This window comes from Dictyostelium discoideum (genome assembly GCF_000004695.1).
Source record: "Dictyostelium discoideum AX4 chromosome 2 chromosome, whole genome shotgun sequence".
In the NCBI taxonomy this organism is placed as follows: domain Eukaryota; phylum Evosea; class Eumycetozoa; order Dictyosteliales; family Dictyosteliaceae; genus Dictyostelium; species Dictyostelium discoideum.
This window is the reverse complement of record NC_007088.5, coordinates 3,396,212-3,412,504: the sequence shown is the minus strand read 5'-3', so window position 1 is coordinate 3,412,504 and position 16,293 is coordinate 3,396,212. Positions and strand designations below refer to the sequence as shown.

Here is a 16,293-nt window from a genome sequence, read left to right as displayed (position 1 = left end):
CTTATTTTATTTTTTTTTAAAATAAAAAATATTAATATAAAATGTCTTTTTCTTTTTAAATTTAGAAAATAAAAAAATAAAAAAATAAAAAATAAAAAAATAAAAATACATACTAGTTGGGTGACTTGATAAATTTGATAAAAATCTACAAGATAAAATATTTATAAATGAACCAAATAGGATATTTAAAGGTGACAATTGATATTCTTGTGTTTGAACTGCTTGTAAAAGGAATTTATATGAATCATTTTCAGGGGTAATACGATTATTATTATTATTACTATTACTATTACTATTACTATTACTATTACTATTACTATTACTATTATTATTTTCTTTTGCAATCTATTAAAAAAAAGAAAAAAAAAAATTGTTAATTAATAATAACTTAAAATATTTTTTTTAAAAAAAAAAAAAAATTACATACTAAAATTATATTAAAAATTGCATATAATGAAGATTTAATTGGATGTTGGTTATCAATTTGTTTAATTTCATTTTCAATTGAATCAGTTGAACTAATTTCATTAAAAGTATATCTTTTTTCAATTGCATTAAATACTTGACTATTTTTAACATTATCAAAAACTGCAAAAATTGTGAAATATAATGTAAACATAATTTCAAATAATGATTTCTTTAAAATTGAATCTTCCCTCTTTTCTTTCTCAATTACTTGATTTAAAACTCTGATATATAATTTAATAATATCTTCTTTAATTGTAAACTAATAATATTTAAATTTTAAATTTTAAAATTAATATCTTTTTTTTTTTAAAAAAAAAAAATAAATTAATACTTACTTGAATTGAAATTAAAAATAAACATTCAACAATTTGAATACATTCTTTTACTCTAAAACAACATTCTAATGGATTTACAGTACCATTCATATCTTTAACTTTCTCTTCTAATGTTTTAATTAAAATTGTTACTATATTCTTATCATTAGTTTGCTCTGAAATTAATTCACCAATAAATGATTGTAATATATCATGTTTCATCTTTGAATGATTAATATCATTAACAGAATCTCTACTTTGTAATGTCTACAATATATATTGATAAAATAAAAAATAAAAAAAACTAATTAGTAAAAGTAATTAATTAATTAATTAATTTTTTTTTTTTTTTTTTTTTTTATTATAAAATTTACATGTAATATTTCTCTTAAAAATTGTAAATAGCATGATCTATTTTGGTAAATAAATTTTTCTGATAATTCAATTAATTCTTTTTCATCTCTTGTGGTACTCTTTTTTTTTTTTTTTTTTTTTAATAATATAAAAACTAAATTAGTAAATTTATAAATATTATTTTTTTTTATTTTTTAATAATATTACATACATGATCAACTACTGAATATAAAATTCTGCAAGCTAAATATTCATCAATATTAAATCTATCAGATATTTGAAATGCAATTGCAATGAATGGATCTGCTACAGTACCAATGAAACCATTATCTAATGGGAATGACTTTTTTTGAGTGATTTCTTTACGAATTCCAACTGAATCATTTCCTTTTTGTTTAAATGAAATGAATTTTTTAGAATCTGTGAAATTTGATTTTTGTGATTGTAAATATTTTAATAATGAACCTGATTCTTCAGTTCTTATATTATAATTTAATTTTTGAATTGGATTATCAAATATTTCTTCATCCATTTTTTTATTTTATATTTATATATGATTTGATTTGATTTGATTTGATTTGATTTGATTTGATTTGATTTGATTTGATTTTTTCGTTTAAAAATCTATATGAATATGAAATAATGAAAGAAGGGTGTTTTTTATTTGTGCTTGTTAAATTTAAAATTTATGTAAAACACCCTTTATCATACAAGTTTGATGATCATCAAAAATGAAAAATGAAAAAAAAAAAAAATAAAAAAAAAAAATGAATTTTTTCAAAAAATAAAAAAAAAAAAAAAAAAAAAAAAAAAAGCCGCTCTTTTGTCGAAAAATTAAATAAAAAAATATAAAAAAATTATAAAAAAAAAAAAATAAACAAATAAAAAAAAAAAAAAATTACTATATTTATCTAAACACACTTTATTGAATGAATCTCAAAAAAATGCCCACCTCAAAGTACATAAATTTTAAAAATAATATCAATGATTGTGTTTCAATGAATAATCATATCTGTTTTAAAAATGATATTTTTCAAAAAAAAAAAAAAAAAACAAAAAAAAAAAAATAATAATAATAATCATTTTTATTTTATTAATTATTGCAGTGCATTAATTTATTTATATTTTTATTATTTTTTAAACTAAAACAATAAAATAAAAAAAATAAATAAAAATAGAAAAATAATTAAAATGAAAATAAATAAAGAATTAAAACCGACAAAAAAAAAAAAAAAAAAAACCTAAAAATATCTGAAAAATCTTTTTTATTTTCTCCTACTGGCCAATAATATTTTTTTTTTTTTTTTTTTAAATTTCATTTTTTTGTCATTTTTTTTTGATTGTTTTTGTTTGTCTTTGATTTTATTATTTTATTTTTTTTTTTTTTTTTTTGTCTTATGTGCTTTTTTTATTCATATTATATAAATTACATTTATGTATAATCACACACACACTAAAAATTAATAAATAAAAACATCAAAAAAAAAAAAAAAAAAAAAAAATGAAATCAATCACTTTTATTATTGTTTTAATTTTTGTTGGTTGTGTTTTTAGTGTTTCTGTCAATAATAAAAATTTGATTTCAATTGTTGGAAAACATCATAAAGACGATAGTAGTACTGGCAGTAGTACTGAATCAACCTCAACTTTTCAATCTGGTAATATTTTATTAACAGATCCAACTTCTTTAAATCCAAACCAATTTTATGAATTTACAACAAGTGGTGATTCAATTTATAATTATACAACATTTTTATCAACTGTAAATATATTTATAAACAAAAAAAGAAAAAAAAAAAAGAAAAAAAAAGAAAAGAAAAGTGTTTAGAAAATTAATAATTTTATTAATATATTCATCCTCTGATATAACATATAAAATCACAAAAAAAAAAAAAAAAAAATATATATACATAGAATGAATCAGAAAGATGTGTACCAGTTGATATGGGATTTTTAGGATCAACATTATTATTATTAGATGCACATCAAGGTGTTTATCAAGCTAATGAAAATGGAGTTGTTAAAGGAGTTTGGAATAATTTAAAAACCAACACTAAAGGTAAAGTTGGTTGTGGACTTTCAAGATTAAATGTTGACCAACTAAATAATAAAGTTTACATTGCAAGTTTAAATAGTAATTGTGATTATTCTTATCAACCAGCAGTATTTGTTTATACAACCGTAAGTTTATTAAATAAAATTAAATTAGTAAAAATAATTATTAATTTTTTTTTTTTTTTTTTTTTTTTTTTTTTTTAATTTTTTTTTTTTTAAAAAAAAAAAGGATGGAAACTTAGATTTTATAATTTCAAATTCAGAATTTAATACAACAACTGGTATTGCAGGTGATAGTGATGGTAATATTTGGATTACAGATATAAATGTAATTTATGTTTATGATAATTCTGGTAAATTATTAAAACAATTTAATCCAATCAATGAGAATGATAGAATAGCTTATAATGGTATAACCATTTCACAAGATTCTCAAGATAGTATCTACGTTTCAGTACCATCCTATCAAGGTGATATGATCATTCAAATTAGTAAATCTGGTGAATTAATTAGATCAATTAAATTAATTGGTATTTTTAATGGTCAAGTTAGTGGTTTACCTGGTTCATTAGCATTAACTAAAAATCATATTTATGTTGAAGTACCATATGCTTCTAAAAAAGAAAATCCACCATCATCATCAGAATCATCATCATCAGAATCATCCGAGTCATCATCAGAATCATCATCAGAATCAAGTGGATTTTCAACTGGTTCAGCATCAGGCTCAGCATCAGGTTCATCAGGTACATCAGGTACATCAGGTACTGGACTTTCATCACCATTATCATTTGGTGGACATGGTAGTTTTAAAAATATTCAAAGAAATGGAAATGATGGTGGTGATGATGATGAATTTTATTTTGGATCAGAATCAACATCTGATTCAGAATCATCCCATAAAGCTAAAACAGATATTATTCAATCTTATAATTTAGCTGATGGTTCTTTCAATAAGGCATGGGGTGGTCATAGTTGTAATCCAAAGAATATACTTTGTATTCCATTTAGTGGTTTTGTAATTGTCCCATAAGAAAAAACAAAAACAAAAATAAATAAAATAAAATTTATTATTTAATTTATTTATTTATTTGTTTGTTTATTTACAATTCTAATAATTCTTTTTTTGATGGTGCAAAATAAAAACTACCAGTTACTGGTGTTGTATATTTTAAGAGTAGGTCATGTTTACCATCTAATTGACCAAACATACTTTGAAGTTGTTTTTCAATATTATGTAAACTACAAGCGTATGCTATAAACATCAGACCTTTTTCACCAGTAATTTGACCATAGGGGAGAGATTGCCTAACTATTTTCAAATCTTTACCATTTTCACTTAGATCAGTACGTGAAACATGTGAAGTAATTGGACGTTTATCTCTTGGTATTTCAATTGAATCTTTTTTAGTTCTTCCAACTGTATCTTGCTGAACTGATAATGGTTCAGGATACCATTTCTTTAAGTTGTGAACATACCGTTGAGTGAAAACGTAACTGCCAAATTCATTTGGCTGGCCGGCTGCAACGAGACCATATTGTGTACGCAGTTCGTCACCGTCAGGATTTTCAGTACCGTCGATGAAGTCGGTCAAATCTCTTTCTTCAACTCTACGAAATCCGTGAATCTCTTGCTTGATATCTAATTGATCTTCACCGAAATTTCTCATTGTATCTTGTGCTAGTTTAAAGCACGTATCCATTCTATCAGAGATAATATGAATGAGGATGTCTCTTTGAGATGTGCCTGGCATGTATGAACTTAAAGTGTTTACGGATTTCAATTCTTTTGGTTTTGATATTTTCTTTGTTACAGTGTCCCAAATATCAGAACTAAAACAAATTGCACCTCCAATTCTAGATTGTGGTGATATCTTATCGATTTCATCCAATTCTAATGTAAATTTCTTTATATTATCTTTAAATTTCTTTAATCCCTCTTGGTCATTTTTTTGAATTTTTAAATTTCCTTCTAAAAATATGCCATATAAACAATGCATTGGTAACACTGTTGACTGTGCCATTTTAAAATTTAAAAATTTACTGTTATTAATATTAACAGTACCAGTGAAAGATCTTTTAATTAATCTATTAATTTTTAAAAAATAATTATAAAATTATAATAATATTAATATTATTATTATTATTATTATTATTATTATTATTATTATTTGTTTGAAAAATAATAAAAATAAAAATAAAAAAAACTAAAAATAATAGTTTTGTGTTTTCTGTTGGGTGGTGGAATAAAAAAAATAAAAAAATTAAATAATTAAAAAAAAAAAAAAAAAAAAAAAAAAAAAAATGAAAATATAAAAATAAATAATATTGGGTTAGAAATAATATAAGATTAATATTGTTTTTTTTTTTTTTTTTTTTTTTTTTTTTTTTTTTTTTTTTTTTTTTTTTCGTATTTACATGTGTTAATTTAATTAAATTAACACATGTTAAATTATCTTTATATATTTTTTTTATTTTTTATTTTTTAAACACTTTTTTATAAATAAAAATTTAATATTAAATTTTAAAAAAAAAAAAAAAAAAAAAGAATATATAATTACTATTAAATTTAAAATCCAAAAAATTTTAAAAAAATGATAGAAACAAACCATAAAGATAATTTTTTAATTGATGGTGAAAATAAAAATTTAGAAATTAATGATATTATTAGTATTAGTAAAGGTGAAAAAAATATTATTTTCACTAATGAATTATTAGAATTTTTACAAAAAGGAAGAGATCAATTAGAAAATAAATTAAAAGAAAATGTTGCAATTTATGGTATAAACACTGGTTTTGGTGGTAATGGTGATTTAATAATTCCATTTGATAAATTAGATTATCATCAAAGTAATTTATTGGATTTTTTAACTTGTGGCACTGGTGATTTTTTTAATGATCAATATGTTAGAGGTATACAATTTATTATTATAATTGCACTTTCAAGAGGTTGGTCAGGTGTTAGACCAATGGTAATTCAAACATTGGCTAAACATTTAAATAAAGGTATAATTCCACAAGTACCAATGCATGGATCAGTAGGGGCAAGTGGTGATTTAGTACCTTTGAGTTATATTGCTAATGTGCTATGTGGAAAAGGTATGGTGAAGTATAATGAAAAATTAATGAATGCTTCAGATGCCTTAAAAATTACATCTATTGAACCACTAGTTTTAAAATCAAAAGAAGGTTTGGCATTAGTAAATGGTACAAGAGTAATGAGTTCAGTTAGTTGTATTTCAATTAATAAATTTGAAACTATTTTTAAAGCTGCAATTGGTAGTATCGCATTGGCAGTTGAAGGTTTATTAGCTTCAAAAGATCATTACGATATGAGAATTCATAATTTAAAAAATCATCCAGGTCAAATTTTAATTGCACAAATTTTAAATAAATATTTTAATACTAGCGATAATAATACCAAAAGCAGTAATATTACATTCAATCAATCTGAAAATGTTCAGAAATTGGATAAATCAGTACAAGAAGTTTATTCATTACGTTGTGCTCCACAAATTTTGGGTATAATATCTGAAAATATAAGTAATGCAAAAATTGTAATAAAAAGAGAAATTTTATCAGTTAATGATAATCCATTAATTGATCCTTATTATGGTGATGTATTAAGTGGTGGTAATTTTATGGGTAATCATATTGCTAGAATAATGGATGGTATTAAATTGGATATATCTTTGGTTGCCAATCATTTACATTCATTAGTTGCTTTAATGATGCATAGTGAATTCTCTAAAGGTTTACCAAATTCCCTAAGTCCAAATCCTGGAATTTATCAAGGTTATAAAGGAATGCAAATTTCTCAAACTTCATTAGTAGTTTGGTTAAGACAAGAAGCCGCACCTGCTTGTATACATAGTTTAACAACTGAACAGTTTAATCAAGATATTGTTAGTTTAGGATTACACTCTGCAAATGGTGCTGCATCAATGTTAATTAAACTATGTGATATTGTTTCAATGACTTTAATCATAGCTTTTCAAGCCATTAGTCTTAGAATGAAATCTATTGAAAATTTTAAATTACCAAATAAAGTCCAAAAACTTTATTCTTCAATTATAAAAATTATTCCAATACTTGAAAATGATAGAAGAACTGATATTGATGTTAGAGAAATTACAAATGCAATACTTCAAGATAAACTTGATTTTATTAATTTAAATTTATAAAATAATAATTAATAGTACAACAAAAAATATAATAAAATATAATTTTAATAGAAACAGTTAATAACTTTTATTTTATTTTATTTTATTATAAAAGGAGGTGATTTTGTATAGTTTAGAGGGATACTGTGGTTGATTGAGATTTATTGAGTGTTTCAATTTTATTTTCAACAATTGAAATTTTTCTTAATAACATTTCTTTCTTAAATTTTAATTTTTCAAGTTTTTGTGAACTAGCTTGACTATGATCAGATTCATTTTGGAGTTTTGGTTTGACATTGGTTTCAACTTAAGAAATTAAATTTGTATTACAATCATTTAAACGATTTCTACGATAATGATGACAGTATGGTTTTTTAGTATTTTGTCCAACTTGAACATTTTCACTTTTGGTGTTTTTAAACTCATTATAATTTAATGTTTGTGATTTTTCTTGATTTTGAATTGAACGAATTTCTTTTTTTGATTTTGGGGTTTCAGATGACTTTTTTAATTTTCTAATTAATTCTCTTAATTCTTTAATTGATTTTTTAACATCATCACCATTATTTGTTGAAGTAGTTGTAGTAGTGGTGGAGGCAACTGAAGGAGCTTGGATTTGAGTTTGACTTGAGTTTGTGGTATTTGTAGTTGTGACACATTGCTCGTCACTGTCATTTGTTGAAGTGGTTGTAGTAGTGGAGGTAACTGAAGGAACTTGGTTTTGGGTTTGATTTGAATTTGTAGTATTTGTAGTTGTAACACTTTGTTCATCACTATCATTTGTTGAGGTGGTTGTAGTAACTGAAGGAACTTGGATTGGATTTATATTTGTAGCACTTTGTTCAGTGGTTTTGGAACTACCAGATTGACTTTTATTTTCAAGTCTTAATTTTCTTTTATCTCCACGATATTGTTTCTTAATTAATGAAATATATTCCTTAATTTCTTCTCTGGTTTTTGGAACACCATCAGATGAGTTTTTAAATTGATCAATAAGTTCACCAATTTCTTTTCTATTCTTTGGACAAACAAAATTTGAATTAAATTGAATTGAACCAGTATTAGTATTGTCAACAGCTGTCATTTTTTTTTTTTTTTTTTTTTTTTAAGAATTTGTTTTAAAATTTATTGTTTTTAGTTTATTTGTTTTTGAAATGATTTTTTTTTTTTTCAATACATAATTGGTATTTATATTGTTTTTTTTTTTTTTTAAGAATTTGTTAAAATAAAACTTGAAAAAATAAGAGAAAAAATCCCAACGTTACCACCCAAACTTTTAAAAAATGAGTAACGTTTAATTATTTGAAAATGAGAAAAAATTAAGAAAGTTAAAAATAAATGAAATTTTTGAAAAAATGAGAGAAAAAATCCCATGGTTACCTCACAATTTTTTAAAAAATGAGTAACGTTCAATTATTTGAAAATGTTAAAAAATTTAAAAAGTTAAAAATAGATGAAATTTTTGAAAAAATGAGTATCGTTTAAGAATTAGTTTAAAATAAAATTAATAATAATAATAATAATAATAATAATAATAATAATAATAATAATAATATTATAATAATTTATTGTAATAATAACATTTAAATATTTGTTTTTTAAATTAATTAAAATTTAAAAAAACTTTTCTTTTTTTTTATTTTATTATTACTTTTTTTTTAATATTACTTTTTTTTTTTTTATAATTTACTTATTAATTTATTAAAATGTAATAATTTTGGTAAACCTTGATCAACTAATTTAATTGCTTCAATAGCACAACCCCAACTTACAGTGAAACCACTACCACCATGACCATAGTTATGAACTACTAATTTTGAACCACCTTCAAAGAATTCATTTTCTAAACGAATTTCATGTCTAGCAGGACGTAGACCAACTTTAACACCTTGAATTTCAATTCTATTTTTAGCAAAACGTGGTGAAATCATGGCTACACGTTTTAAGATTTCTTCAGTATCTTTTTTAGTTGGATTTGTATTGTAATCGTGTTCTTGATTTGTACCACCTAAAACTGTATTTGTTAAACGTGGAATTACATATGCGATATGATCTTCTTCATCCATGATTGAACGATCGGTTGAGTTTTTAATAACGATAATTTGACCACGACCTGGATAAATTGTACGATCATTGAATAATTCACGTGATCCTAAACCGGTGCAATTTACAACTACATCATGGTCAACAAAAGCTTCACGAATATCAACGAGGTGTCTTTGTTCAATGATTCCACCTAAACTTTTGAATTGGTCGACTAAATAATCCATATACATATCAGTGTCCATAACGAAACCGTCATCAATTGCATAACCATCTACATATCCATCTGGTAGTTCATCTTTTCTAGCTCTTCTAAATGATTTAATGTATGGTTTCCATTCTGGATCTTCTGGATGTGGACGTCTGAAAATTTCATTTACTTTCTTTGTGATTGTACCTGATTTTGGGTCATTAATAATATGATCTTTATAATATTGCATGGTTTCTGCTGACCATTTACCAACTAAATCTAGTGGATTACATAAAAATGGATACCATAATGCTGCTGCTTTATTTGAGGTTGTATTTGGTGGTAAATCTTTGGCCCAAATTGATACACTCTTATAATTACCACTCTTTAATGCAATAATACCTGTTGATAAACCAATACAACCACATCCAATAATTAATAAATTAATTTTTGGATTTTTATTATTATTATTTTTATTTTGATTCATTCTTAAAATTTATATATTTTTTATTTTTAAAAATGTTAATGTGTTTTTGCCGAATTATTTTTTAAAAAAAACCTCGTTTCCTTTAGAGGTTTTTTTTTTTTTTTTTTTTATTTTATTTTTAATTTTTTTTTTTGATTTTTTATTATTTTTTTCATTAAAAAAAAATGATAAAAAATCAAAAAAAAAATGAAAATAAGAAATTTCGGCAAATTTATTTTCACTGGTTTTGAGTGATGATATCTAATTGGGATTGTTGGGATACCAAAAAAAAAATAAAAAAAAATAAAAAAATAAAAAAAATAAAAAACCAATAAAATAATAATAAAAATATAAAATTTAATAAAAAAAAAAAAAAAAAAAAAAAAAACCAATGTTTTTATTTTTAAATCTAAGATTGTTTTTTTTTTTTTTTTTTTTTTTTTTTTTTTTTTTTGGTATTTAAAAAAAAAAAGAAAAAAAAAGATAATCTGATTAAAGTTATATAAATATTAAAAATAATATCAAACATTGCTCATTTGAGATCGAATTAATAAATGATACTCCAAGCCATTATTTTTTTTTGTAATTTTGAATTAAATAATTAATTTTTTAACTTTGTATTTTATTAAAAAAACATAAAAAAGTGTTTTAGAAAAGAAAAAAAAAGTGTAAATTAGCAAGTTGCAACATCAATGATTTAATTTTATCAAGATTGGTTATACCATTAAAAAGTCTTTTCAATTAATATTATTTTATTTTATTAAAAGAAATTTTTTTTTTTCTTTTCTTTTTTTTTTTTTTTTTTTTTTAGAATATTTAATATTTATTTAATTAATTTAATTTTTATTATTTATTATTTATTTATTATTTATTATTATTTATTATTTATTATTATTTATTATTTTTATTATTATTTTTATTATTATTATTTAACGTCTTGGTTTTTGAGTGAGATAAACAAAGAATAATACTGCTAAAATTGAACTACCCCAATAAGCAACAATAATTCCAAAATTTCTCCAACGATGACCATAATCCCAACCTAAACTTGTTTCGAAATAATCAGAACCTGAACTGTAAATACAATAACCACATTCGTTTGTAGTATTACTTAATGGAACAACATAACCAGTAGCTTGTTGGAGGAATGGTGCAGAATAGGTTTGACAATCGGTACCACTTGGAGCAGTGAATTTAATTAAATCTACATCAGTACATAAAACTTCAATTGGTTTTAATACAGTAGTGATTAAACCTTCCAAGAAATATTTAGCAGGGTTTAAATGGTATAACCAATCTTGATAGAATGAACTCATTGCTGGTGGTGGAATTTGAACTCCACAAAGTAAAAAGAGATAAAAGAGAACAATTGGTAAAGCAGCGATTGAAATGGCGATATTAACACATGCAGCACCTAAAGCTTGAGCAAATGAAACAATATAAACACTAAACATTGTATGCATTAACCAATAGTAAAAGTTTGCACTAGCGGTTGAATCAATACCAGAGGTCCAATAGGTTGCAATGAAAAACAAAGTACTTGATAAAACTACATATGGAATTTCAACGGCAATCATAGACAAGGAGAATGCATGCCATGAATAATATTTACTAGCAGTATCACGTTTGAAATATTCTTTTTGAATGAAAAACATTGGTAAAACCAAATAAATCAATAATACACCAAGAATCATTGCTTCCCAACTCATAAAGATTCTTTGTTGTTGATCGGATGAACTATTTTTTAAATCATAAAAAGTGAAACCAATTACTAAACCAGATACAGCACTTTGAGCAAAACTACCCATTGTATAGAAAACGTCACGATAATAAATGATATTTAAACGTTTGTAAACCTCAATGAATTGAGTTAGGAAACCATTTGCAAATTCTCTTGGTGGTGCTTGCTTACCATCGACTTGCAAATCACTATCTAAAATATATTTTCCCAATTCTTCTTTTGTTCTTAAAAGATCCAATTCATTGACAACATTTTGATACTCTGATGATTGTTTCCAAGCTTCTGGCCAATTAACATCGGTCTTACCATGAATACCTGCACCAGTTGCTTCTAAAATATATTCTGCTGGATTTTCACTTTCAGTACATGGACGAACACCATGACGTTCAAAGTATGATGTTAAAGTTTTTGATTTATCACCAATATCACCGAAATAAACAGTTTTACCACCTCTAGCCAATAAAAGAATACGATCGAAATGTTCAAATAATACTGATGATGGTTGATGAATTGTACAAACCAATGGCATACCCGCATCGGCTAATTTACGAATGAATTTAATAATATTATATGATGATTGAGCATCCAAACCTGATGTAGGTTCATCAAGGAAGAGAATTTGTGGTTTTGCAACTAATTCAACACCAATTGTTAATCTTTTTCTTTCTTCAACTGAAATACCAACACCAGTTTCCAAAGTACCAATTAAAGCATCACCTAAATGTTTCATTTCCATCATTTCTAAAACATGTTCAACATATTGATATTTATCTTTTAATGGTACCCATGGTTCTTGACGAAGTTTTGCAGAGAATCTTAATGCCTCTCTAACTGTTAAACCTGGATTATGAACATCCATTTGTTCAACATAACCAGTGATACGTTCAAAATCAATTTCCAATTGCTTACCATTTAATAATGATTCACCAGTTACAGTACCCATGGTTTTTCTTTTTGCCAATACATCGAGTAGGGTTGTTTTACCAGCACCTGATGAACCCATCAAAGCAGTCATTTGACCAGGTTTAATCCAACCCATAATATCATCCAATAGTAATTTATTTGTTCCAGCTACTGGTACAGTATAAGAAATTGATTTCCAAGAGAAAAGACCACCTCTCATCTTTAAAGTATCTTTCATATTATCAGTTGCTTTCTTTACGATTTGATTTTGATTTCTTTCTTCTTCAACATCATTTAATTTTGGAGCTTTACCTCTTTTATATACTTTATGAGTATAACCACCACTTGTCCAATCGAAATATTCAACGGCGAATAAATTCAATCCAATATAAAATAACCAAAATAAGAAAATTACTACAACATTTAATGCTCTATGATCACTATTAATTTGTAATGCATCCCATAAATAATTTTCACCTTTAACAGACAAAGAACCTTCAATTGAACCTGGTACTGCACAAATTCTATGTGACATATCAGAATATGTTGAATTATTAAAATGATCAAATGGAATAGCACTATCTAAACATGAAAAATCTAAACCTTTAAATTCATTAATCATTAAACTTTTAAATGCATATGCTAATGGATTAACTATTATTAAAAAAAAAAAAAAAAAAAAAGTTAAAATATATTTTAAATAAAGTGAAGTTAAAAAAAAAAACTTACTATAATAAGTCCATTTAAACCAAGAATGCATTTTATCTGGAGTTTGAGAATAACCAAAATAATTTACTTCAAAAATGAAAACAAAATTCATTAAATTTTGTGCAGTAAATAAAGATGGAGTAAAATTTGCAAAACCTCTAAATAATGAAGCACTTGATAATGATACACCAACCAATGTGAAACAAAATATAAAGAATTTATCAGCACGATATTCAAAGCCATACATGAAATAAACTATGAATGAATGTAAAAATACTTGAACCAATATAAATGGAATATCAATTAGAATTTGTGAAACAAAATAAGCTGAAGGACGATATAGAGCATAGCTTTTATGTTTTTGTAAGATCCTTCGACCTGATAGAGCACCGTGGAGCTCCCCTTGAGTTAAAATACAATTGAAAATGATAGAAGTGAAAATAGCACCACCTCTTGTAAATAAACCATCCGTTGTTAATGGTTGTTGGAAATAAATACCACCAAAAATAAATGATAATACAAGAATAGTTAGAAAACGTGAAGTTAATGTAAATTTATCACCCCAAGTTAAACTTAATTGTCTTTGAGTTAAAGCAATTGTTTGAGCATAAAAACTAGAACTATATTCAGAGTTTTTAGAAGTTGTTCTACTTTTTTCATTCAATACTTGTTCTTTAAAATCAACAGATGGTTTTTGTTGTTCAACTTGTTTTTCATATTCTAATTGAGCATGTTTCATTGATTGGAATAATTGTGATTTCTTCCAAGCATCTTCTAAATCGACAGAAGTCTCTGGTACTCTACCTTCAAACCCAACTTTAACAATACGTTCTTGTGGATTTGTAATACCAGTTAAAAAATCTGGAGTTGATTTACGTGGTTCACAATCGAATCCTAAATCTAAAAAGTATTGTTTTGCCAAACCAATTGGACCAAAATAAATACAACGACCTTTATCTAAAACAATAACTTTATCGAATAAATTATAAATTGAATCTGATGCTTGATAAAATGATGCAATTGTAGTTTTATCTAATGTATCAGACATGATTCTTAAGGATTTTGCATAATCATAGGCTGATGCTGCATCCAAACCTCTGGTTGAACAATCCCAACATGTAATGGATGAACCTGAAACCATAGCCTCTGTAATTGTTATTCTTTTTCTTTCACCACCTGATAAACCTCTAACAAATTCATTACCAACCATTGTATCACCTTGATTCACTAAACCATACATACTAACTAATAATTCATAGATTTTAGTTCTAAAATTTCTTTTACTTTCTTCTGGTAAACGATTACCTGGTGTCTTTAATTTTAATGTAAAATCCAATGTTTCACGAACTGTTAGAGTTGGATGATGAATATCTTCCTCACCTGTATAAAGAGTTTCACCTCTATATTTTGACCAATCACTTGCTGCAATATTACCATATGTTACATCACCATCAACTGAAATATATGATTCACGTTGATTTGCAATTACTCTTAATAAAGTTGAACAACCTGCACCTGGTCTACCTAATACTAATAACATTTTACCATCTTCAATAAATGCATTAATATCATTTAATATATTAAATGTATTAATTTTATTTTTATCTTTTTTAAAACTTTTAATTTTTTTTTTTTTTTTTTTTTTTTTTTTTAAAAAAATAAATAAATATTAATACTTGAATTCAATTTATTTTAAAAAAAAAAAAAAAATTTAAAAATTTTACTTACTAATTAAAAGGATTTAATAATTTTCCTAAAGCTTTAAATGGTGTTGAATTATCAACAATTACAGAATTATCAGCACCTTGACCAACAACAGTTAAATTTTTAATTGAAACACCCATTTTCTTTGGTTTATGATTAATTAACATTTTTTGTCTTTGAGAATCCTCAAAATATTGTCTTAATTTAAAATCTTCTTCATTTTCTGGTTTTCTTTCACCCAACTCAATATCATGGTTATTATTATTTTTACCACCATCAATTTCTCTAAATTTGATTGATTGTCCTTCTAATTCTTTTGAAACATTTTCAAATTTTTCTTCAATATTATTTATTGAATCATAATCATAATCATTATCATTATTATTATTTAAATTATTATTATTATTATTATTATTATTATTATTATTATTATTATTATTATTATTATTTTCGGAAATTCTAATTGATTGAAAAGTTTTATCCTCTTCCATTTTTTTTTTTTTTTTTTTTTTTTTTTTTTTTTTTTTTTATTTTATTTTTAGCTTTATGATTTGTTTTTTAGTTCGGGTTTTTTTTTTTTTAAAAAATTTAATTTAATTTAATTTAATTTAATAATATAAATTAAAATTTTATTTATTTAAATATTATTTATATTTTATTTAGTCAAAATAAAATTTATAATTTTAAATTATTGTTTTTTTTTGAAATGATTAGAAAAATAATTTTTCAATCAATTTATATTTTTTTTTTTTTTTTTTGGTAAATTATCCTTAAACTCAAAAAATAATTAAAAAAATATTATTTTATTATTTTTAAAATAAAAAAAAAACCTGGAGGCTTCATTAAAAAATAAGAAGCAAATAATCAATATCTAATTTTTTATTTTTAAAAAAAGAAGGGGTGTAGAATAATGATGAATACTAATCAATTTAAAAAAGGAAATTAAAAAATATCTAATGTTTTTGTTAAATAAAATGGTTGTAGAATATAATATGTAACAATTTGCTACGCCAATTTATTATTATAATTTTTTTTTAATTTTTTTTTATTTTTTTTTATTTTTTTTTTTAAAAACCTATTTTTAACTTAAAATCGCCCAACAAATCTAAAAAGGTTCGCGAACCTTGAAGTCTTTTGTTCTTATTTTAATTATTTTTAATTTATTTTTTTTATTTTTATTTTTT

At 23.5% G+C, this 16,293-nt stretch overlaps 7 protein-coding genes across 7 annotated transcripts; 2 read left to right on the top strand and 5 right to left on the bottom strand.

Moving 5' to 3' along the window:
• Positions 1–31: 31 nt before the first annotated feature.
• DDB_G0273793 (hypothetical protein) lies at positions 32–1,668 on the bottom strand (the record flags this gene model as incomplete). Its single annotated transcript, XM_639421.1, has 6 exons — positions 32–51; positions 114–345; positions 428–727; positions 804–1,049; positions 1,157–1,255; positions 1,348–1,668. The coding sequence occupies 6 exons, from the start codon at positions 1,666–1,668 to the stop codon at positions 32–34; spliced, it is 1,218 nt and encodes a 405-aa protein (XP_644513.1).
• Positions 1,669–2,637: 969 nt separating this feature from the next.
• On the top strand, positions 2,638–4,224 carry DDB_G0273791 (hypothetical protein; the record flags this gene model as incomplete). The annotated part of the gene is made up of 3 exons (XM_639420.1): positions 2,638–2,898; positions 3,051–3,317; positions 3,421–4,224. The coding sequence occupies 3 exons, from the start codon at positions 2,638–2,640 to the stop codon at positions 4,222–4,224; spliced, it is 1,332 nt and encodes a 443-aa protein (XP_644512.1).
• Positions 4,225–4,294: 70 nt separating this feature from the next.
• Positions 4,295–5,215, bottom strand: DDB_G0273789 (Dyp-type peroxidase family protein; the record flags this gene model as incomplete). Its single annotated transcript, XM_639419.1, has 1 exon — positions 4,295–5,215. One exon carries the CDS (start codon positions 5,213–5,215, stop codon positions 4,295–4,297), a length of 921 nt encoding a protein of 306 aa, XP_644511.1.
• Positions 5,216–5,785: 570 nt separating this feature from the next.
• On the top strand, positions 5,786–7,375 carry DDB_G0273787 (hypothetical protein; the record flags this gene model as incomplete). Its single annotated transcript, XM_639418.1, has 1 exon — positions 5,786–7,375. The coding sequence occupies one exon, from the start codon at positions 5,786–5,788 to the stop codon at positions 7,373–7,375; it is 1,590 nt and encodes a 529-aa protein (XP_644510.1).
• Positions 7,376–7,661: 286 nt separating this feature from the next.
• Positions 7,662–8,438, bottom strand: DDB_G0273785 (hypothetical protein; the record flags this gene model as incomplete). The annotated part of the gene is made up of 1 exon (XM_639417.2): positions 7,662–8,438. One exon carries the CDS (start codon positions 8,436–8,438, stop codon positions 7,662–7,664), a length of 777 nt encoding a protein of 258 aa, XP_644509.2.
• A 595-nt stretch (positions 8,439–9,033) lies between these two features.
• On the bottom strand, positions 9,034–10,074 carry ddo-1 (D-aspartate oxidase; the record flags this gene model as incomplete). The annotated part of the gene is made up of 1 exon (XM_639416.1): positions 9,034–10,074. One exon carries the CDS (start codon positions 10,072–10,074, stop codon positions 9,034–9,036), a length of 1,041 nt encoding a protein of 346 aa, XP_644508.1.
• A 908-nt stretch (positions 10,075–10,982) lies between these two features.
• Positions 10,983–15,600, bottom strand: abcG17-2 (ABC transporter G family protein; the record flags this gene model as incomplete). Its single annotated transcript, XM_639415.1, has 3 exons — positions 10,983–13,351; positions 13,427–15,021; positions 15,134–15,600. 3 exons carry the CDS (start codon positions 15,598–15,600, stop codon positions 10,983–10,985), a joined length of 4,431 nt encoding a protein of 1,476 aa, XP_644507.1.
• Positions 15,601–16,293: the final 693 nt, after the last annotated feature.